At 53.5% G+C, this 22,378-nt stretch overlaps 8 protein-coding genes across 8 annotated transcripts; 3 read left to right on the forward strand and 5 right to left on the reverse strand.

Moving 5' to 3' along the window:
* Positions 1-1,008: 1,008 nt before the first annotated feature.
* Positions 1,009-3,565, forward strand: BO72DRAFT_372684 (SWI/SNF chromatin-remodeling complex subunit SNF5; the record flags this gene model as incomplete). The annotated part of the gene is made up of 2 exons (XM_040941053.1): positions 1,009-3,075; positions 3,197-3,565. 2 exons carry the CDS (start codon positions 1,009-1,011, stop codon positions 3,563-3,565), a joined length of 2,436 nt encoding a protein of 811 aa, XP_040803630.1.
* A 1,486-nt stretch (positions 3,566-5,051) lies between these two features.
* BO72DRAFT_445935 (sister chromatid cohesion factor PDS5) lies at positions 5,052-10,495 on the reverse strand. Its single transcript, XM_040944175.1, has 3 exons — positions 9,941-10,495; positions 8,130-9,809; positions 5,052-8,073 (listed from the first exon to the last, which is right to left on the reverse strand). Exons 1-3 carry the CDS (start codon positions 10,295-10,297, stop codon positions 5,536-5,538), a joined length of 4,575 nt encoding a protein of 1,524 aa, XP_040803631.1. The 5' UTR covers positions 10,298-10,495; the 3' UTR covers positions 5,052-5,535.
* Positions 10,496-11,244: 749 nt separating this feature from the next.
* Positions 11,245-13,467, reverse strand: BO72DRAFT_525812 (MFS transporter). The gene is made up of 2 exons (XM_040949985.1): positions 12,477-13,467; positions 11,245-12,417 (listed from the first exon to the last, which is right to left on the reverse strand). Exons 1-2 carry the CDS (start codon positions 13,204-13,206, stop codon positions 11,510-11,512), a joined length of 1,638 nt encoding a protein of 545 aa, XP_040803632.1. The 5' UTR covers positions 13,207-13,467; the 3' UTR covers positions 11,245-11,509.
* A 159-nt stretch (positions 13,468-13,626) lies between these two features.
* BO72DRAFT_33314 (uncharacterized protein) lies at positions 13,627-14,351 on the forward strand. The gene is made up of 2 exons (XM_040940558.1): positions 13,627-14,272; position 14,351. The coding sequence occupies exon 1, from the start codon at positions 13,807-13,809 to the stop codon at positions 14,158-14,160; it is 354 nt and encodes a 117-aa protein (XP_040803633.1). The 5' UTR covers positions 13,627-13,806; the 3' UTR covers positions 14,161-14,272; position 14,351.
* A 1,903-nt stretch (positions 14,352-16,254) lies between these two features.
* BO72DRAFT_466740 (putative PHD and RING finger domain protein) lies at positions 16,255-18,256 on the reverse strand (the record flags this gene model as incomplete). The annotated part of the gene is made up of 2 exons (XM_040946788.1): positions 16,255-17,852; positions 17,959-18,256. 2 exons carry the CDS (start codon positions 18,254-18,256, stop codon positions 16,255-16,257), a joined length of 1,896 nt encoding a protein of 631 aa, XP_040803634.1.
* A 1,054-nt stretch (positions 18,257-19,310) lies between these two features.
* On the reverse strand, positions 19,311-20,061 carry BO72DRAFT_445940 (60S ribosomal protein eL43). Its single transcript, XM_040944176.1, has 3 exons — positions 19,988-20,061; positions 19,556-19,907; positions 19,311-19,434 (listed from the first exon to the last, which is right to left on the reverse strand). The coding sequence occupies exons 2-3, from the start codon at positions 19,684-19,686 to the stop codon at positions 19,371-19,373; spliced, it is 195 nt and encodes a 64-aa protein (XP_040803635.1). The 5' UTR covers positions 19,687-19,907; positions 19,988-20,061; the 3' UTR covers positions 19,311-19,370.
* BO72DRAFT_445941 (uncharacterized protein) lies at positions 19,636-19,984 on the reverse strand. The gene has a single exon (XM_040944177.1). The coding sequence runs from the start codon at positions 19,884-19,886 to the stop codon at positions 19,692-19,694; it is 195 nt and encodes a 64-aa protein (XP_040803636.1). The 5' UTR covers positions 19,887-19,984; the 3' UTR covers positions 19,636-19,691.
* Positions 20,062-20,676: 615 nt separating the features above from the next.
* On the forward strand, positions 20,677-22,377 carry BO72DRAFT_445942 (uncharacterized protein). Its single transcript, XM_040944178.1, has 5 exons — positions 20,677-21,006; positions 21,057-21,204; positions 21,261-21,333; positions 21,397-21,521; positions 21,584-22,377. The coding sequence occupies exons 1-5, from the start codon at positions 20,817-20,819 to the stop codon at positions 22,287-22,289; spliced, it is 1,242 nt and encodes a 413-aa protein (XP_040803637.1). The 5' UTR covers positions 20,677-20,816; the 3' UTR covers positions 22,290-22,377.
* Position 22,378: the final 1 nt, after the last annotated feature.

The following is a 22,378-nucleotide window of genomic DNA, read 5'->3' on the forward strand; positions in this document are numbered from 1 at the left end:
TTCTCTTCCCGCATCGAAATCGCGTCTTTTATCACTCTGATCTCTGATACACTTGGCCATTTGCCAACCACCCCTCTTCCCCCCCCCACAATTCTTATTCCTTGAACGATTGGTCTGCGACGAATAATCGTCATTCTATTTGAGAAATTAAATAGCTATCAACCGAAGGGTGAATAAAGCTTCGCTCCGCAGAACCGAAGCTCCCCGACCTGCCGACCACAGCGGGAGCGGCGTCAGCTGATTAGCCTCGCCCGTCCCCCCGTCCAGTGCCATTCTCCCTCATTCAAACAGACACAGACCGACCAGACAGACCCAGACCCGGCACCAGCAGACCAGACCAGACCCATCCACTCTTGCCTGTCTTTCCCACCTGCCTGCTCATTGGAACCAGCTTTCCCCCGACTCGTCTGCTGGTTTAGCTTGGTATCACCGTCTCCCCATTCAATTCCCATTCTCGAGCTGGTGGCTTTCTTGGTTAGTTGTATCTTTACCTTGATTCTCCCGCGTGCCTGCCATCCGTACTACCCTCCTACCTTTCCCCCCCCCCCCCCCCTCATCCTCTCTACCTCTCCTCTATTCCCTTGCCATTTTGCTGGCAGGTATGTCACTTCCTCGCAGCTTGTCCTTTCCCTTTCCCGCTTCGCTCCCTCAGCTTCGCGCAGATCTTCCTCCATAGGTTTTCGCGCGTTGCTGAACGGCTCCGGATCATGGCAAAGGAGAGCGACTCACGGGTGGCGGTCTTGCGACATGCCCTTTCGAAGGGTTTTCACCCGCAATGTCTGGTGCGCCGTCGCGTCTCCAATGCGATGACTGCAGATTATCGAAGGCCGCTTAACTGACTTGGTTTGTTTCTCATCGCATAGTCCTCCCAAGGATGCTATCGTAATAGACTAGTGTCCTCGTCGCCTTTTCTCTTCGAAACAATCGTGTCGCTCGCAGATTTATCGAGCCCTCTGCGCGAGCGATAACGTGCCTCCATCTCGATCTCATAAAATCTTATCATCGATGATGCCATCTTCCAATACCTCTCACACCGGACAATTACCCTCTGATGCGCAATTTGACGACGGCTCTGGCATGTCTAACACAAGCGCGGATTACCATAATATGGCTGCCTCCGAACCCTCGTCAGGGCAAGGTGTAGACGGAGCCGATGCTATCGCGGAGGGTAAACAGAATGCGAAGGCCGTCCTTGCAGCTTCGGGCGTTCCTCTTCCATCCAAAGAATCGAGCCATGATGCTTTCAATGGCAATAATTCGCCTAATACCACCAATGGATCAGCAGCAAGCCGAAAACGATCGCGGGATGGTTCCGTCATACAAGCTCCACCCTCCACGGAAAGCCTACCAGTGCGCGTCCGCGAGACGCCAGCGGACAAGATTCTTCTCGAAGACTACGTCAATCGCGAGTTCCATCATTCCGCACTGACAGCTTGGCAGAATCCCAGCCACGAACTTCTGCAGCAGAAACGCGCGGAGCGGGATTACTTCTTGGCGGTCCGGCGCGAGACTCACCTGAACCCCGCGGCGTTGTACGGTGTGGGCTATGAAGGATTTGGAAATGCTCGCACCGATTTGCGGAGTCAACATCCCCAGCTGCTATACCCAGCCAACCGTCGACGTCCCGGAAATCGACGGACGAGGGAGCTCCGGGTCTCTCGCAAAGATTTGAAAACACAAAACGAACAAGTGGAAGATCTGGTCCCTATTCGCCTGGATATCGATTGGGAGAAGATCAAAATCCGAGATACGTTTACGTGGAACCTTCATGATCGTGTGGTCTCGCCGGAGCTGTTTGCCGAGAAACTCGTCGAAGACCTGGGTCTACCTATGGAAACGTGTGCCCCGCTGGTGCGCATGATCTCGCAGAGTATTCAGGAACAGCTTTGCGATTACTACCCCCATATTTTCATGGAAGAAGATCCTCTTGACCCCCACCTTCCTTACAGTGCCTATAAGAACGATGAGATGCGCATTCTCGTCAAACTCAATATTACCATCGGCCAGCATACGTTGATCGACCAGTTCGAATGGGACATCAATGATCCTTCAAACTCCCCGGAAACCTTTGCAGCACGAATGACGGACGACCTGTCTCTCTCCGGCGAATTTACCACCGCCATTGCGCACTCGATTCGAGAACAATCACAGCTCTTTGTCAAGTCACTTTACATCCTTTCTCACCCATTCGATGGACGTCCGATTGACGATCCTGATCTCAAGACCGCGTTCCTCCCCTCTCCTCTCACTTCATCCTTTAGACCATTCCAGGCGGCCAAGGAATTCACGCCATATCTATACGAGCTTAATGAGGCTGAGCTCGAACGGACGGAAGTCTCAATTTCGCGAGACCAGCGCCGACAGAAACGGTCCGTCAACCGCCGTGGTGGGCCGGCCCTGCCTGATCTCAAGGATCGCCAACGTACTATCCGCACAATGATTGTTTCAACCGTCATTCCAAATTGTGCAGCTTCTATGGATGAGAGTAATGTTTTCAAGCGCTCTGGCTCAAGTCGCACCCGTCGTGCTGCTGTTGGCATGCGCGACGGAGCAGAGGAGTCGGAAGAGTCGGATAGTGACGAATCCTCGATTGCGGCATCTCCGGCGATTGGGCCTCACCTAGCTCAGGGCACGGCGCGCACGCGAGGTATGAGAGGAGCCGCCACCGCAGCACATGCCGCGCTCCGGGCAAGCCTGGGCCAATCCGCCACGCCCGAGCCTCATAACGAGGCGAGAGCCGCATCACGCAGGCGTGAATTTCGGGAAGAGAGTGTGGATGAGCCGGAAAAGTTGATTGTGAAGTTGAGAATCTCGAAAGAGAAATTCAAGCAGTATCTTGCGCACGGGATTCAATCAATAGCAAGCCTCGCGAGTTCCACCCCAGTTGCACAACCGCCATCCCAGCAAGGCACCCCTCAAGTCCAAACCCCCACCCCGACTCCCATGGCTCCTCCTGTACAGTCCCAGCCTGAAGTCCGCGTATCAAATGCTCCATCGTCGGCGACACGGCCAGTGCCGACTCCACAGGCCAGAGCGGGAGACACTCCCCATACCCCACAGATGGGAGCCACCGGGGTGAGTAAACAACGATTTACATAAGTCCTCTTCACACGCCTCCGGCCCCGGCCGCAAGATCTGGCAGTCAGTTGAGGATCAAAACCCTCAGACAACCACAGACTAACATAGTTTGACTTAGCCTCAGGCTCCCAACTGGCTTGTAGCGGAATTGACGCAGCTGAACCGGTCTTATCCCAATGACTCCTTCGAGGCCACGATGCGGTATACGGCCGTCGACACGGAAACCGGGCAGCCGGTAATCAATGCCAGCAATCAAGTCGGTAATTCCCGGCTGAAATACCAATACCTCCCACGCATCCGATGCCATGATTGTCCGGGCAAACTCTACAACCCCGGTCCTGGTATGACGGTCGAGAACTTTAAAGTGCACCTCACCAACGGCACACACATCAAGAATGTCAATGAACGAGTTGCTAGGACGGCGGCGGCGGATGCAGCTAGAGCGGCCGTAGGGGATGGCGGGAGCAGTGTTGATACACCTCTGTGAATAATGACCTGAATGATGGGAGGGCAGCACTTGGCTGTGGTTACCCTTCCCTGTATCTGTAAAGTCTTTTTTCCTACTCATCATCTTACACAGACGCACACTGAGCAACGGTGGGCCTCTTGTGTTGCAATCAGACACAAATTGCACACATATCATAACGACGAGTCATCCCCCTTCCCTTTGACTTGATGTACATGTTTCTTCTAGCGAGTTCCTGTCTTGGAGAGAGTGTGGAGAAAACGGTCTGGTTTATCAGTTCAGCTCGTCTCATTTTTATCTTTCCACTACTACCACGATTACCCCTACCCCTACCACTACCAATACAATTTCTACTTCTACTTCATAGGTCCCTGCCTCGGACTATTCGGATCTGAACCCAAAGGTGCTCTTTCTCTCGAATGAGCGAGCCAACGTAAACCACCCGAACCTTCTACATCTGCTTCCCCCGCCGTCTCTTCACCGAAGACTCCAGAAAGAGGTCCAGCACCACACCGCGTGCGTGCCCTGCATTTTCCATATCAGCCGCGTCCCTCAGCTTGACTCTATACAGTACCGTACTCTCCCGGGCCCAGATTCAACGCCTGGAAATCTCACCAGATCGAACCCGCATCCATGATCCCCGGGAGTCGTGTACGCACACGACCGACCTCCTAATCCCGGGCTTTTCTTCGCTTACTTTGAAGTTCAACACTTACTAGTTCAGAATGCCCCGATAGGTGAACCAACCCTAGGGTGGGGTAGTTAGTCGTCACAATGGGAACCCAAGCCAATTTTTCTCTAGTATGAACAAGAAGGAGGAGGAGGAGGAGGAATAGGGAGGCAGTGTTCCCGGACGTACAGTCCAGGGGACTGTGGTTTAGCTTCCACGTCCGCAGGTGGATGTGTTGTTCTGTTGCTGTTGCTGTTGCTGTTGCTGTTGCTGTGACTGTGACTGTGACTGTGACTGTAACTATTACTGTTAAGCAACCTGAAGGGTGCTTGATACTGTACTACATGTACATGTACATACGCATGTGATGTATACGCCCACCGTGTTTGTCGGCTTATAGATTCGCTGGTTGAAATTGGTGTCTATCTGTGGTAGTATGTCCATTCGCGGGGGTGATGGGTCTGTGGGAAGGGAAGGGAAGGGGAGGGGAGGGCTGTTCTGGATGTTTGGGTTTGTTGGATGAGGATGGTGGGTGAGTAAGTGAGAGGACGGAGGATGGAGGATGAGCTACTGGCCGTATCTGGCAACTTACAACGCATAATGCACAGCCCACAGCCCACAGCCCACAGCTAGTCAAGCTTAGTCCACCGCCTACCTGCTGAAGTGAACTGTTGAGATGATTCAGATCTACAAGACAAATGGAAGCTAGATTGCGATTGAGGAGAAACAGAGTATAGGACTAGTTACTGACGAGCATGGACGTCTGCTACACCCAGGAACAGTAAGAGTATTGTAGGATACATACACCCATGAATCAGCTTACGCGAAGTCCTCGTAGGAAATCGATAGCATAATACCTGCCATAAGAATAGATGGATAGACACGAAGAATGACACCTAACCCCTGCATGATCCCGATACAAAGAATACAATATTTGCTAGCGACACGAGACGAACGTTCGAAATAACTCAGGTCGATAAGATAAGATGGAAGGAAAATGGTATGGTATGGAAAAATAAACAACGCTTCTCACTATACATAGAGATTCGTGGAGCAGTCAACCACTCACTCACTCACGCCCACCACAGACACACCGAGATGGATGGAAAATAGATCAAATAAGAGACAGATAGATAAAACATAGATTCGGGGGATTTTGGCTTCGACGGCATCGTCCGTGGTGGATATGGTCTCAATCGCCATCCTCCTCTGCCCCTCCTTTCAAAACCCCTGCCCTGGTAGGCAAATAGCTTGGTTGTTTAGCTGGTAGCTACTAAGACTTGGGTGTGTCCTCATCATCATCGCCATCATAAGACCATCGTCATCTCCGAGACGACCGCCGTGTTGCGAGACTGGTGCTGCCTTTGCCACGTGTCGCGGCTCGGCCGCCGGTGGCTTTCTTCGGAGGCGAGATCGGGGGCGGCGATGACAATGGAGAGCTGAGATCCGAGTCGGAGATCTCGTCAAGGTCCTTGTCTAGTCTTGAGTTGGCTGCCTTTTCCGATTCTTTGGGGTTTAGGGTTTCCTTGGCGTCGTCGTCGTCGACATCTGCCTCCTCTGATGGCTCGTCGTTCTCAGATTCCACTTCCTGCTCATCCTCCTCCTCCAGCTCTTCTTCTTCCTCCTCTTCTTCCTCTTGTTGATCCCAGTCGTCCATCTCCAAGTCGTCCTCGTCGCTGTCTCGATCAGCGTAGCTGATCCTCCTGGAGGCTCCTCTGCTGCTACGTCTACGAGAAGCAGCAGCGGCAGCAGCGGAACTGGCTCCGCCACCCGCACCTCCATCCGAAGTCCATCCGTCCTCGTCCTTCTTCTTCCGCTTCGGCGCCTTGGACGTTCCAGCTGAGCCCGACGACTTCCGAGGAGGCCGAGCCGGCTTCTCTTTGCTCTCTTTCTTCGCCTTCTTGGCGGAGCCGGTATCGCCACCGGTCTCGTTCGAGTCGGTCTTTCTCTTCTTCGCGGCGCCCTGAGACCCACTCTTCGTCTTCATGACGGACCGTACGACGCGGTCCAGCAGCTCTTCGCCATCTTCCGGGAAGAAGTTCTTGTCTGCCACCTCCTGCGCTTCGCGATGGCTGCCCATCGGAGCGAAGATGGAGCTCGGCACGCCCATCTTGCCCGGGTAGGTCTGCAGAATATTGGCGCCGCCGTTTGCACCACCGAATCGGCGCTGTTGAGCGTAGATGTCGGCAAACCGACGGATGGTCGCCTGAGCGAGGTCCGAAAGTGTGTGAAGGCGCGTACTTATCTCATCAGACTTGGTGATGCCGTCGCGTGTTTGCTTGACACGCTGCGCGATGTGGAAAATTAGCGACAGATTGTGCTCGTTCGCCACAGCCTGGAGGTAGAACAGGATGTAGCGTGCGAAGTCGGTCAATTCCTCAATTCGGGTGGAGTCGTCCATACCCGCAGGCGGGTAATCGGGATGATAAGCAAGAAGGGAGAGAAGACGCGAGAACATAGACTCCATGACTGTTTGCTGGTCGCTTCGCTTGCCGTTCATTTGCTGGGAGAAGTATGCCGCTCGAGAGCGCAGCCAGGTAAGGGTGCTCTCCTTGAGGCTAGCATGTGGCTCAAAGGCAAGCAAGAAGGGAACCGTGTACCAACGATAGGTCAAGTGCGTTTGTTGCACGAGCTTCTTCTTGAGCTGACTGATGAAGCCACTCCGAACTTCGAGGACAGGGTCTTGTGCGACAAGGGCAATCGAGTTGAAGTCCTTCGGCGTAAGCAATTGGTCGCATAGCCCGTGGGTCGCACACAACTTCAACAGTGACCTTGCTGCGAGAAGACGCAGTCTAGGCTTTTGAGTTGCCGGTGTGTCTTTCTTCTTCGAGAGCTCTCCATCATTCATCACAAGCTTGTTCAAGGTGTCATAAACGGGTTCTGCATGAGCACGGAAGTCATCAGCATCATCGGAAGCATCCTTAGCTCGGAGACGATTGACAATGATCTTGAGAGCCCATTCTTTGGCCGCAGTCTCGTCGTCCACGGAATCCGACCACGAATATCCGGCATTCGGTTCCGGTGAACGATTGGAAAGCAAAACCTGGTTGACTGAAATGGAGATGATTGCGTCGCGCTCATCATCTGCCTCCTTTGATGCCAACAAGTTGAGCTGGGATAAGGTGGCGAGCTTGGTCAGAAATCGAGCGGACCCGTAGCTCCAACCGGAGACACACTTGTGAATCAGGTCCTTAGCGTACATCTCCTTCTTGTCGGCGACAGCCATCAGAATTGAAACAGCATGTTTAGCAGCCCTCGGTGATGGGCTGTGGAGCGCATAGTTGACCAAGGCCTGGAAGAACTTACGCTCCTTGGGAAGCTTGGAAGGCAACTTCTTTGCAAACCCGGAGCACGCTTTGAGAATCTCCTCCGTCCCCGCGCTATCCTTCGTGGTGGCGCTCGGCGCTTGTGATTCAAGGTCCTTGCACATCTCTTGAATTTGTGCCTCCAGAACCTCGGGGTTGCGAGAGGAGATTTCTCGTAACATCTCGTGAGCAGGGTTTGCCAGTCCGTTCTCGTCGGTCCTCGAAAGACTCATGACAGCAGGGATGTGACTCCGGTTGAACACGAGGGAACTGCTGCGATACAGCAAAGGTGTAAGAGTTTCAAGCAGTGGGGTATTGTTGCCACTCTGTACCCTCCTTGCGAGTTCTTTAATAGCCTTGATAACCGTTCGATAATCGCTGACGGCAGCCATAGCGAAGCGAATAAGCTGGTAGCCACGTCGGTCATGCACTTTGGCAAACTTCCACAGATCTGCAGACGTTCTGGAGGGATCGGGGAACGTTTTGGATAACGTATCGATAACTTTGCTCAATTGAGCTTGAATCCGGTCTTGATCTTTTTCCATCACTCCGCCCTGGATAGAGATGTTAGCGGACGATCAAAGAACCTGGGATAGCAGGCTTCACTCACGTTGTAGTCTTCGCAGGCCTGCAAATAGATGGTCATCGCAGTTCTCATCGAGATTTGACGGGCCTGCATGGCGAAGAAGACCTTCTTCGCCTTGTCGTCCATACCCCTCAAAAGGGTCAGGATACGACGGGTGCGGACCTTGTCCACATCAGCCTCAGCATCGCCCTCCTGTGCCTGCGATCCCTTCTGCTTCTGTGACTGCGTGGAGCTGCTGCGGGTCAACTTCGCCTTGACAGGGGGGTAGTTGAGCGGCAGGAGGATCTCAAATAGAACACGGTCAATCATGACATGAATATCCTGGTCATTAGTATAGAAAGCATCGAAGATCTTTGATGGTCCATCCTTGAGCAGAGGGGCGACAACCTCGTCGTCCCGCTCAATTTCGCCCGCAGCGACCGCCCAGATCCGGGCGAGAGTCTTCATTGCATGCTCGCGCACCTGCGGTTTGCGATCTTTAACTCGCTCGGCAAGAACGAAAAGAAGCGAATCTGGAGTCGAAAAGCCCCCGCTGACACCAAGCTTGTTCACCACATATGGTAAATCAAAGCTGGCAATCGCATCCACAGCAGCTACACGCACTTTATCGTCAGCATCGCGAAGCATGGACGCGACATGCTTGATGAGACTCTGCTCCTCGTTCTCACTCAGCCCCGAACCACCGGCGGACGTGAGCAGAATTCGTCCCACTACAGTCACCCAAGCAGCGCGGACCGAAGCCGACTTATCCAGACGGCGGCTGATAAAGCTTTCATAGGTGGAGCTGTGCGTTTGCGAAAATGGCTTCGGAGAGAACGGCGTCAGAAGAACGCTGGGCTGAGGCACGGTCTGAGCATACTCAGCCAGGGTTACAGGTGGGTAGGCCGCAGGGTCCATTGGCGGCGGCGGGGGTGGTCCAGCAACCCCGATTCCAGCCGTCAAATCGCCGATTGTCTGTGTGGCCAGCAGACGCAAGGCTAGAGACTCCGCCGATAACTCGGCCTCCAGTTGGGGGATCACATTCTGCAAGACCTCCGGGCAAGCTTTCCACAATTCACGGATCAGACAATGTGCTTTGCTCAGCTCCTTGATATCTTCTCCTTCCTCGTCCGAGTCGTCCAAGTTTGGCCTTCGATGGGCACTCTTCGAAGATCCGTTTGCGCCTGGCGCGGGAGCCGAAGCGTCGATGATGACATTGTTGAAATACTGGCTGATATGACTAGTCATTCTTTCCGGGCATGCTTGACAAATTGCCTTCGCCATGTTATAAGCGGGAGGATAGTCCTTGAGGAGGAGAGTGCCCTGTTTGGCGTCAACAGGAGTTTCGCCTTTTCTTCCCCTCTTGTTGGGTAGCTCCAAGGCGCGGGGATCGATGCGCAAAAACTGGGCCACGATGACATCCACGACATCGGGAGCCAAGACAGGCGATTCGTCAATCACCGTCACGAGAAGGCGTGTCATATCAAACTCAACATTCTTGGCGACTTCCTCCCCGGTGGAGTTCTTCGAGGACCCAGAGACGATGTCGAAGCAGCTTGTGAATAGCGGGATAATCAGCGTGTCTGGGTGATCTAGGTCAGTCATGAGCACGATGCTCTTGACTTCTGCGAGAGAGTTGAGGACATAAATGTGCTGAGCGTTGTAAGGGTTTGACGGGTCCCCTAATGCAGGAATAATGGAGGTGACTATAGAGGTAAAGATATCCTAGATTGTCCCGCGGTAAGTCAGCATTGCCCGCATCGAGACGAACCGCACTCGATATCAGACAGCCTCTCGAAGCACATCAATTGCATCGACGACCAAGTCAGACACGGGTAGTGATCATGTTGGCGCACCTTCAGTTGGTTTGCCGTGAAAGGCGCGTCAGGAGCACAAAGGCGCAAGATGTCAACGATGCAGCAGGCCGTCCAAGCCCTAACACCTTTGTCCTTATGCGCCAGAAGATGAGCGGTGGCTAGCTCCTGCGACACCTTCTTCAGCGAGTCGGTGTCGATTTCCTCCTGCTCGAGTTTGCGGAGCTCCTGCGCGAGGGTCTGCAGTCGTGAAAGTAGATCGGCCACGGGGATGGCGGCTCGTCCTACGCGCCAGGACAACGGGTCATTGAACTTGAGACGACGCAGACCGCCGGAGATATCTTCATGGTCCACGACCTCCGTCGCGACGGAGGGACCTTGACGAGTGCGCGCGGGCATCGTGGACGAAGCGCGGGGGACGGGAGCCGATTGAGGGTGAACTTCAACACACCATGCGCGGCGCGGGTGGAGGCGGGAAACAGGATGTGGTTATCAAACGGGGGAGGAATTCAACCTCCGTTATGTGGAAGAAGAAGTAAACAATAAAAGAGAGAGGGAAATAAAGGAGGTTCGATGGGAGGAGGAGGGGAGTGGGGGGGGGGGAGGGAGGAAGTTAGAGGGACAGGAATCAATTCGGGTGAAGAGTGGAAAGGTGGTTTGGTTAGCTTTGCGGTCGGAGGAGCAGTACAGGTACAGTACCGCAGCAGCAGCAGTAGCGGCGGCAGCGGCAGCAGCAACAACAGCAACAGCAACAGCAACAGCAACAGCAACAGCTGCAACACCCAAAAGGATCGCCGACCGCCTTTGACCGCCTTCCTTCCTATCGGGCGGGACGCGTCGTCGCGCGACTCCAAAAGCACTTGGCCTCTTTCGGTGGTTTCCACTCGCATCCATCATGGATCATGGAACTTAACTTACTACCTAATACCGCCGTACTACCTACAGGAATCGATACAATGTCCAGTCCGCAACCATGCAATCATGCAATTTGACAATCAAAGCATATTCCATCTGAAGGAGACATCATTCCTACTATATACTATCTGCCAGCTGCCCGAAGTGTCTAACTAATCTATCCCTGGCTAGCTTTGGACCGAGGGATCTTCAACTCCCCGGCATATGACGTGGCCACGCTCATCCTGGGCCTACTATACAATGAACCACATGTTGATGCAGAAAAGGACACATGCGGTGAATTTCAGGCAAGCTAAACAAGCTAAGAGAAACTCAACGGCGAATCTCATTCACTTACTAAGAATGCAGTCTTATCTTCAACACCGCATTACAGTCCGGCCGATCATGCTTAACGACCTTTCGCTCCACAGGCAAAGGCAAACCATTCAACCACAGCTTGATATATTGTATTACATTCAGCCAGTATATATGCAGATGAAAAGGCAAACGCTATCTATGCCGCATCGAGATGCCGCTATGCTATGCACATATCACATATACCGTTCAATAAACATTACCCATTTGATCATATACCCGTCACAAAAACGCCATCAAGGTGAGTGGAAATTCTAATGCAAGTCTTTCCTGGAAAACGGAAAGAGGAATAGAAGAAGAAGAAGAAGAGGCTCATCGTCCGTGGAGGTCGATAGTGTGGGTTCACAGCTTAGGACTGAACTTGCTCATGGCCCGCAGCTTCTTGCCATAGAAGAAGAAAAGGACCGGAATGGGGATCATGGCCAAGGTGATGAAGCCAAGCAAACTGGAAGCCCAGTCCACACCCAACTTGTTGTACATCTGCGTGGCGAACAAGGGGAAGGCACCGCCCAGACTGCTGCGGACGAGGGTGTTGGCAGCAATGGCCGAGTTGGCAAACATCAGGTACACATCGATGATGTAGTTGAGACCCTGCATGAAGATAACCAAAATGCCCATCCCGATGGGGATGCCGGCGAAAACTTGGGCAACCCAGGAGGTGCTCGGGTGCGAACTCCAGCCGAACCAGAACAGACCCACCGGCAAGAGAACGGAGGCAATCATCATAGGAGGCAGTCGTTCTTCCGGGGTTACGCGCCCATGCTTGGCCAGCTTGCGGGCGAACCGTGTCTTGGTCTGCCAGACAATCAAAGCCACACCACAGATCACTCCGATCAGGATTCCAATGAACGGGAGTCCCGCGATACCTTCGTTCGTCCAGCCACGCACCTCCTGGAAGGACACCGGGTAAGCTTCGAAGAACAGGTAGAGAATTCCATAAACCAAAGCCAGATATAGGGTGATGGCAAGCAGGATCGGCTCGAGGAACAGCATCAGCACCGGCCGCAGCAGATACTTGGAAGCGATGTCCTTCATTGTGGGGCGGCTCTTGTCCAGCAGCGCGTATAGCTCAGTGTTACCGGTCTCCTTGCGAAGGCGGGCTGCTCTGCGTTGCAAGAGGACGGGAGCATATGTTTCGGGGACAATAAAGAAAGCCAGAAGTCCGAAAGCCGCCGAGGCGATCAGGGTGATCCAGGCGGTCCATCGCCAGCCGAGGCTGGAATCGGTAAGGAAGCCACCGACAATAGGACCTGGCATATCAAAGTCAGTCGACTGGCACAAGTAACAAAGAACGGGGGAAATCACGTACCAAGCACAGGTCCAACGAATGTGGCTGATGCAAACAGGGAGATAGCGATTGCACGGTCAACAGGATCCCAGAAATCGGCCAATGCACCGCCAACAACAGCGAGGGGGGAGCAACCGAACATTCCGATGATGAACCGACAAACCAGAATGGTCTCAACGTTCTTGGCCACGGCGACCGGGATCTGGAAGATGGCGAACATGAGATAGCCAGAGAACAGAGGAATCCGGCGACCATAGAGCTCCGAAAGAGGAGACCACATCAATGGGCCGACGGCGAAGCCGAAGACCACCAAACTCGTACCCAGAATCATGACTTCGGTTGACACGTGAAACTCTTCGGCCGTCACAATGGTTGCCGTTGAGAAGACACTACTGGCAAAGGTGATCCACATCGTCATGAAGGCCATCGACATGGTGATCACCCATTTCCTCCAGTAATTCATGTTGTGGGGGTTTTCAGGGTCGTTGGGCCCATCCCATTCGACGAGGTTAGGATCTCTTTGCTTCTCTTCAGCTTTCTCCAGCTGTTCTTCGGGGATGTTGGCATCCGAGTCTGATCCATTGCGTTCCAAATCCTTGTCGAAAGCGTGGTCAATTTCCTTCTCGTGATCTCCGGTCGCCGCGATCGATGCAGATCTAAGGGTGGAATCGGACGATTGAAGGGGTGCCTCGTTGCTCTGCTCGACCTTTGAATCGATCTCCGGGGCACTGCTACTATGAGGGGCGCTCATCTCGGGCGACTGTGGCTCGCGTGGGAGCAGCGAACGGTGGGTGACTTGCGATTCTATCCCGACTTAGGGCTACCACCGGACAGGGGGATAAGAGGGGAGAGTTGATGAAACCGTGGGTAGGTGTGAGAGTGATATTGTGTCAACACCTCGAAGACGAGAATTCTATGACGAATTTTATTGAAGACGAACAAGGGAACCAGATGACCCTTGCCACGGGCTCTGGCCAATGCTATATACAAAAGGAACCTTGTTTGAACGAGGGGCCACTTTACCCGCCAGGCAGAGCAGCAGGGGAAAAAATCCCTGATAGCCTATGGGCAACCAATAGGCAACCTATAGAAGAGCAGGTATGAATCACAGCGAACAAGCATTAGTCAAGGTCTCGGGGTTAACTAACTAAGGGAACGCGAGCCCGTCCCCACTCAGGCCCCGATGGTCCAAGTGCGCCGTCGCCGTGTCTTTCGAGCTCGTTAAGTCCGGCCATGTGGGCAAAGCTCCGTCTTGGAATTTCCCGACCAGCAAGCTGTTAGGTTGATCGGCTCGTGAGATGATGTCTCATCCTGCAGACCAAAGTCGTCAGCAGCCGTGATACCCGAGATAATGCAGTCAGTAAGCTGCATAACGATGGCTGTCGGCCCTTTGTGTGAGGGAGGAGGGTGTGAGAGTAATCCAAAGTTAATTGATAATCGCAGTCATGATGATGAATGCCAAATGAAATGGCACCGGGGGAAGTCCGGTCGCCTGACTCGTGGAAAGTTCAAGCTTAGTGGGAATTGGAATTGGAACTGGCTCGCGCTCTCGGCACTTCCGACCGCCGACATTTGGGTTAAGGAGACCCGCCGGCTTGGCTACCTTGGGAGTGCCAGAGTGGGTGCCTTCGTTATTTTTTTTTTCTTTCGCTTCTGTTTCTTTTCCTCATTCGACCTTTTTCGAGAGCCTTCGCGAGGACTTTGATATTCGCCTCGCCCCGCTGAGTCTTCTTCGAGATAGACTGAAGAATCTTGGCGAAAACGAAGCCGTCGACCTTCGGGTTGTTTCGAATAGAGTGAACGATCACATTTCCACGGTCTGCTCTATCAATCACATATCAGTCACATACACACAAGGCTAAGTCAGGAGCTCCTAACGTTGGGTGTGTATGCAGCAACCCGCACAGCTGGCGATTCCCGATCAAGCCTATTCCGTACACTCCTTCCGGTAGAACCACCACCACCAACTAAGCAACAATCTATCAAGCCACTTAAGATTCCCTCCTCCTTAACCCCGTCGGTCGGGCGGCTCCTTCAAGCCAACTTCACGCACCACGACGTGATACTCAAACTCGCCGATTCCTTCAGTAGTATGAGTATGACTCTGCCCGTCAATCCGGAAATTAGTCTGATCTCCAGGAAGACCACGACCTGCAATCTCCCGACACTGTTTGTACTGTACATGCAGCGTTGTCGATTCCCTTCCTCCTCCCCCTCAGAAACACTCATTTGCAAAGAGTACGGTATCCAGGATTGAAAACCAAATTAGGTACGGAGTAGTCCAGCAACTATCCAGAAATCCAGACACCACACGCGCAGTGGGGCCTAGTTAGTAGCCATGGATGAAGCGAAAAAAAAAAAAAAAAAAAGGGGGGGGGGGGGTTTCCCGGGGGCCCTACGTATCTAGATAAGTCTAGATTTCGACGGAGTACACCCGAAAGGAAAATTCCATTCCTTCCATCTATCCACCCAGACAAGACTCATTGTACATAACCCAGTGTTCAAACGAGGGTTCTTATGCCGATGAGTGTGGCATCGATCGACCTAAGGAATAGGTAGCTTACGGTGCTCTACACAATGTACTGTACATTCAATCCCTAAAACATGGCGGTAGCGACTAAGACTACCGAGTTCCTAGCGATGTTTTAGACTACGTCGTTCTGTATGCACAGTACTGTACACTATGTCTACCTAGCACGTAGTTCAGACAGACTAAATATGAGTACCTAACATACCGTGAGGTGAGGTAAACAGTTAACTAAGTTAATTTATCACCCGATTAGTCATCGGCGCAAGCATCCGACGAAAACACGCACGGGCCATGTTAACCATCACCGCAGCCCTGAGCAAGTCCAGTAACTTACCAATTGCAGAACACGGAGATGAGGGAGGATCTTTGCTGGTGACGAACAACAAGTCACTCAGACACTACCGGTAGGTACTAACTATACCTCGCCTGTGGTCAGTCTAAGCGACTGAGAACCGGGGACGGTGAAGCGCCTGTCTGGCCCGACCTACAGTCTATATGGATACGCACGGTATCTTTTGGTTGTTCTCCCGCGTAAGTTGCGATGCGAACAGGTCCAACAAGTCCAAGTCCAGGTCCAAGTCCACACAGTGAAACCGCCCGACCTGCACGCTGTCCTTGATTTCTCCCGTGCATGCGGCCCTTGGGGATCGGCATTCTTTGCCGAGGACGGAGGCGGGCGATGAAATCTGGACTCCAGCTCGCGTCGCGGGAAATCGGTTGATGAGTCTGACAGCGATGCAGTATGGCGGTGTGGGCGGGGATCCACTGTCGATCTTGAAGACGTTTGGTTTGTCCTGTAGGATTGGAGGCTGTTTTGCTCAATGTTCCGTGTTGTGATTCCAACTTCGTTTCAGACGGATCACCACCGATGATCCATCGCTTCTTGTGATCGGTTGGAAGGAATTCTCATCAATGTACTTCGTATCATCAAAGAACAAAATGCCACGGAGTGCAAGGTACATCACTTCCCGCCGGTGCCCATCATGGGCAGCCGGCGATGATGCAGTAAATGGTTCAGATCAATTCGAGCTATATGAGCGCTGCAGACATAACTATGCTAGACATGAAGATAAGTTACCCAAGCTTAGGCCTATCCTTACACCAACCATGGAGGGTGGACTGGGGTCTCCTGACAATGATTCCGTGCGGGGGTCCCGCCCACCAATACAGGAGTGCCAAATCACAACGAACGCCGGGGTCGCTTGCCCTCCACCCGACACCATAAAAATCGCTGCAAAACGCCGGAAAATGCTGAGTCGTTGTAGATAATCATGAGCTGTCTTCGAGGACATGGCAATTGGCGGCATCTTTGCGCTGCCTGAGCGTATCAATGGCTTTGCCAACTTCGTCTTTGGCCACCTCTTCCAGAGAGACTCGAGCATCAGGCTCGAGGGTTTCGATATCACCCACCCGCTCGTAGAGCATCCGGGAGATCCTCCGGTTAATGTCTGTGTATTCATCTTTGGAAACAAGCTTCGAGCGATAGTAGGGTTTCAGTTCGGAAACCACAAGCCTTTGAACGGCCGACTTGACCGCGGCAGACGGCCCTGACGGCCCCGAGCGGGAAGGGGAAGCATGGAGCGATCGCAGGGCTGCTGAGCGAACTGCAGCCCGGGGGATGCGACGATTCCAGCGAGGAGGAGGGGTGTGACGGGGGGACTGATCTTCATGGCGATCTTTGTCCGAGGCAATTGGAGAGACGTCCGGGGAGAACGGTGGGGAGGAAGGGTCTGCAGGCGACCCGAGTTGCAAAGGCGATATCGGTCGGTTCCTGCCATGTGGGGGCGGCGTTGTAGAAGACATCCGGGGAGAGGAGTGGTTAGAGGGAGCAGGCGAAATGGAAGGGGAGGTTAGACCGGGCGTGAAGTGATCGGTCGGGGCTAAGGAAGAATGGGCTGATGGACCGTGTGAATTGACGCCATTGTGAGTAGACGACGACTCCACCTCTTTCAGAAGCGATTGGAGGAAGCTCGGCTCGCTCGAAGGTTCGGCATTGATCCGAGCAGTGGCCTGTGCACTTGCAGCCCGCGATGACTCCCCGTTCTGCATAGCTAGAGCGGCCAAGTCTTCGGCCCTCCGAGTCCGGGGTCGTTTGAGCTTGCGTGCAGGCTCAGTAGGCTCCGGGGATGGGGACATCGTAGGCTCTTTACGTTTTCGTGCTGCACTCGGATCGTTCTCGATTTCTCGGGCACGCTCGAATGCATTCCAGGCTCTCATTTCCTCAAGCGACTCTGGCTCAGGGGTGGGCTCGCGAGGTACGCGGGGCCGTGACGGCCGAGGGGCCTCGATATCGAGCAAGGCCGCAGTATCCCGAAAGCGGTTGCTGCCACCCTGTCGTTCAGCAACTTCAAACCGACGTTGCCATGCGCGAAACTCACGCTGATTGGCTTCTTCCCGTCGTTGCTGTTGACGAGCGCGCTCCAACGCCCTGTCATCATCGAAAGGGAAATCCAAGTCAATGTTCAAGTGATCCCAAACAGACTGCCACACCCTTGCCCAATGTAGGGAATTTAGCTGATTTCTGCTCTGTAGCATTCGTTGCTGTGCTCTAGTACGACGGTTCCGTCGGTCCTGCGGTCGGGAACCCCTGTCAGTCGTCTCCGGGGAGCGTCCGAGACGACGTTGATTTTCACACCGTGCACAATACCAGGGCCCATTTGGCACCTCGTCGAGACCGACACAGTAGGTATGTGAGGGTGCATCACAGCCATCACATAGCAGAAGCAAGTCTTCGTTGTCCGCATCGCCGCAGACTGGACAAGGCTGGAAGTCAATGTAGTCATCGTCAATATAGTCGATAACCATCGAAGGATCGACCTCGGCAACTTGGGTTCGATCCTCCACGGCATATGACGAAATCACAGGACCTGTAATATGAGAAATCGATATGTTAGCCAGGGGAAACACCCACAAGGTGTAGAACGGGTATCCAGAGGCTTCAATGGTGGTTTGAAGGGGGTGATAAGGACTTACCGCCGGGGCGATCACTTAGTTCGACTACATTGAAACTCCGCCGGCAGATGGGACAGCTGTTGGCCCGTTCTACCCATGGTTTGAGGCAGTTGTTGTGCAAGATGTGACCACAAGGTAACAACTGGGCGATTTGACCGGGATCCTCATTGCCATCTACACCATCGACCTTGCTGGCAACGTTCGCCGACTTGGTCTCTGGCTCGAGGTCAAGTCTTGGCGCGGCCTCGGCGGCGACGGCAAGAGGATCGCTGGCGCTTTCGCCAAGGTCTCCTAAGCACACAATACAAGTGTCGGACATTAACAGAAGGGGAGATTTCAGATGTGTCTGCAGGAACGCTGAGAGGAGGCATGAAGAGAACTTGAAGGAAAGAAAATAGGAAAGTTTTGGGATGTAGGAAGAGAAGGGGGGGAGGGAGAAGGTCAGGTCGAGTGATGTGGGGAGAAAGCAACCGGCCTTTTGAAGGTGGACCGCCAATCCGATCTAACGCAAAGCAGGCTGGAGCCCAACGTGACCATCACCCCAAGAGCCAATCCTTCCCTCCAGAAAACGGCAAAAGCAGGCTTAGTCAGTCGTTGGGATGATGGCTTCAAGAAATGCCCTGGCCCTTGCAGCACCAGCAGGAGCACCAGCAGGCGCACTAGCAGGAAAGCAGTCACAGTAAGCAAAGCAGCTGAAACTAATTCAGACAGACCACGTTTCCCCTTTCCCCTCATCCCATTTGTTCTGCTGTGAATTCAACTCTATCCACCGATAAGTTGCAGACCGCCTCTCCCTGCCCCTGGGATGGACTTGAAAGATAGCGATCTTATCGCACCGCGTAGGTGGTTAAGTGAAAGTAGCATTTCTGGCGACCGCATTTCCTGGTATTTTGTCCCAGGAAGAGAAAATCTACGAGAAGTGTATGCAGATCATGCAAATACTGGTCGCCGACCAGGTTAGGGGATAATGATCAGGCAAGGAGATCAAACCACCCACAAGAACCGCAACCCTCTGCGATGTGAACCGCGCGTGTCGTGTCGAGAATCGAAGTCACTGTCGACGGGATTTCGCTGAACGAGGCAGGCTCTTAAGAGTTTGATGTCCCTCACATGCGGGGCGGCCACGAGAAAGAAGGATCACAAGTTCTCAATCCCATGAACCGAAAGAAACCAGAGGTCATACGAGTACATCGCAGAGCGTTGGCATGGTTCGAAGGGTGTGACTCGAGGACTAAGATTGGTACCGCAAATGACCTGGTATCACCGATTGCATTTTAAGTCTAGAAGGGGAAGTCTTAAATCGAGGACAAATTCGGTGCTAAACAACATCGGGGTAACGACGTTCGGAAACGAGAAGAGCGCTCATAGAAGTTTTCCAGATCTTAAATTGGCATTTTTTTATTTCAAACGTAAAGAAAAGGAAATCCCAACATTTAGACCTCCGCGATTTCTCTGAGACGGCGGATGGTGGAGCGGGTGGCAGCGGCGGCGGGGGTACTGTGTGACAAAAAAGTCCAGCGATCAGCAATCGTGTCACTTCTTGGAGCCTGCGAGGGGCCCAGTCTGGCTGGTTCGGAGGCAGGTCGACAGGTCGACAAATAGAGATGGCGAAACTTACGAGACGGTGTAGGCACCACCGGCAACGGTCTTCTTGCAGCCCTTGCACTCCCAGATACCAACAGCCTGGCGCTTGACGGTGTTCTTTCCGCAGAAGGTGCAGATGTAACGGGCGTGCTGGGACACTTCCATCTTCTTCACCTGCTTACGCAGGGAGGCACCGTATCTATTATCATGCCATCGTCAATATTCCATCGTGTCACGGGGGTGAAGGATTTCGATGTGTCCGTTGCTCGATAATCATCGTTCGTGTTGTTGCCGCGATCGAGGCTTTTCGAAATTTTTGCTGAGGGGTTCGGAGTGGGAGGGCGCGAATGCCTACCTGGTACCATATTTACCGGTGATGCCGACCTCTGCAATATTCAGTCAGTAATTAACTCGAAAGGCCAATTTCGCAGTCGTCTCGCGCAGAGATTCGAGGGTATACACATACTCTTAGTGCGCTTCGTCATCTTGGCTGGATCCGGCTGTTGAGGTCGAAGATGGATACAGTGCGGTAAGTCGAAATCGAGACGTGAGTCTTTCTAGTCGGGAGTGGTTGTGGGCGGGCTCGCTTAGGGCTGCACCTAGAGTCACGTGAGCCGCATCATACTTGGACTGCCTCTGGGATGGCATAGATTCGAGTAGTCAGGTTATGAGACAGTGAGGGTCATCGAACTCTACTTTTACTACATCTTCAAGTCTTTCTCTTCTATTTGACCTTTTTTCTCTTCCTCTTGATGACTCTCCTGGCCGCGTTACTGTGCGCGCATATTCTGAAGAGTCGTGATGACATAATAAATCCACGGTTGGGGCTTATGTAATTCGCCCTGCATAACTTAAGTTGCCATCAAGGTGATCAAGGTGCTGACACTTCGCTTACGAGTATTGTGCACACATGCTATTGCGTTGGGAAAGTGAAAGCTACTTATGCAGTGCTCATAGTACCTACTGTAATACACTCTATCGGCTTCTGTAGAGCAAAATTCAGTTCCCGAATTGAGCGGCATATAAGTGTCTGATCACATGCATGGGGCAGACTGATCTATGGTATGTCTGGATCCGGTTAGTGCGGTCTAGTACTCGTGCTACCACCGATCTGGCCGGAACCGAACAACCTCAGGCCAGCCATCCCTAGTTGTATAAACTCCGCTCCATGCGCGCATCGGGGTGCAGCAATTCCTCTGAACAACTAAATCACTGCCCCCAGCTGCGTACTTCGGTTTACGAACCGTCACTTCAAAACCTAAGTATTATCAAGAGTAGCAACCCACCCCGCCGGGATGGAGTCTCAGAGAGAGTACGACATCATTCTCCTCGGCCCCACTGGTTACACAGGACGCTTCTGTGCCCAGCATATCGTCAAGCATCTGCCGACCAACCTGAAATGGGCAGTGGGAGGACGCTCTCAGTCCAAGCTTGAGCAGGCCGTCAAGGACTTGATGGCTCTGAATCCTGATCGTAAAGATCCTGGTACTGTACCGCGGCTACACACGTTCTCTACACACATTAATGGATAGTAGATATCATTACTGTGCAGCTCAATAAAGAAGAACTCGACCCGCTGGTACGCAGGACGACAGTCATCATCAACTGCGTGGGCCCATACTGTTTGTACTCGACGCCGGTGGTCGAAGCCTGCGCCAGCAATGGAACACACTATGTCGATGCGTCGGTTACCCTTTGTCCACCGTTTGGCGTTCCTCTGCTGATTGCGCACCACGTAGAACCGGAGAAACCCCCTGGGTGAAGACGATTGTCGAGAAATACCATGAAACCGCCAAGTCGAACGGCGCCGTTGTACGTGCTGCTCGCGTCTTGTTTGCATAACGCCACTCTAACCACCCCTCTCAACAACTACAGATCATCCCCTCGGTCGGAATCGAAAGCGCCCCAGCAGACATGTTAGCCTGGGCTCTCGTCAAACGCATCCGCGAGGACCTCGCCTGCGACACCAAGGAGGTCGTCTCCGCCATTCACGAGATGAAGTACGTGTGCAACGCAGCCCTCAAGGCACTACACGACTTCCCTAAACTAACCCGACCACCAGATCCTCCGGCGCCAGCGGCGGCACCCTCAGCACGATCCTCACCGTCTTCGACACCCTCTCCTTCTCCGACATCGCCAAATCCACCGACCCCTTCGCGCTGGCCGCCTCGCCACCCCCGGCCAACGTCCCCCGCGAGCCCCTCCTCGCCCAGCTCTCCGGCGTCCGGTACGTGCGCGACCTGGGGGCGCTGACGACCTCGCCGTCCGGGCTCGCGGACGTCAACGTCGTGCACCGCAGCAGCTCGCTGATGCCCGAGTTCTACGGGCCGCGCTTCCACTTCCGCCAGTTCCTGCGCGTGCGGAACGCGCTCGTCGGGGTGTTCGTCCACTATGCGTTTCTGGCCGTGATCTCGCTGCTGATCTTCGCGCCGGTCCGCGCCCTGGTCCGGCGGTACGTCTACCAGCCCGGCGCGGGCCCCACGGCCGAGGCGTCGGCGAACGACCAGCTCGAGTACCGGGCGGTTGCGACGGCGGATCAAACGGTGGCGCCGAAGCGTGCGTTCGGCAAGTTGCGGTACCAGGGGGGCTGTTATGAGTTCACGGGGTTGAGTATGGCGGAGGCGGCGATGGTGATTCTGGAGAATGAGGAGAAGGTTAGGCGGGTCTCGCGGGGTGGGATTGTGACGACGGCGGTGCTGGGACAGGAGTTGCTGGATCGGTGGGAGAAGGTCGGGTGTCGGGTTGAGACGCAGGTGTTTGAGCATTAGCTTCGTTTTCGTTGCGAAATTTTTTCTCTTATTGTACGATCATAGTTGTTGTATCTGTATGTTTTGATAATTTTTTGTGAATTGTATGA

This window comes from Aspergillus fijiensis, assembly GCF_003184825.1.
Source record: "Aspergillus fijiensis CBS 313.89 unplaced genomic scaffold BO72scaffold_12, whole genome shotgun sequence".
Taxonomy (NCBI): Eukaryota; Fungi; Ascomycota; class Eurotiomycetes; order Eurotiales; family Aspergillaceae; genus Aspergillus; species Aspergillus fijiensis.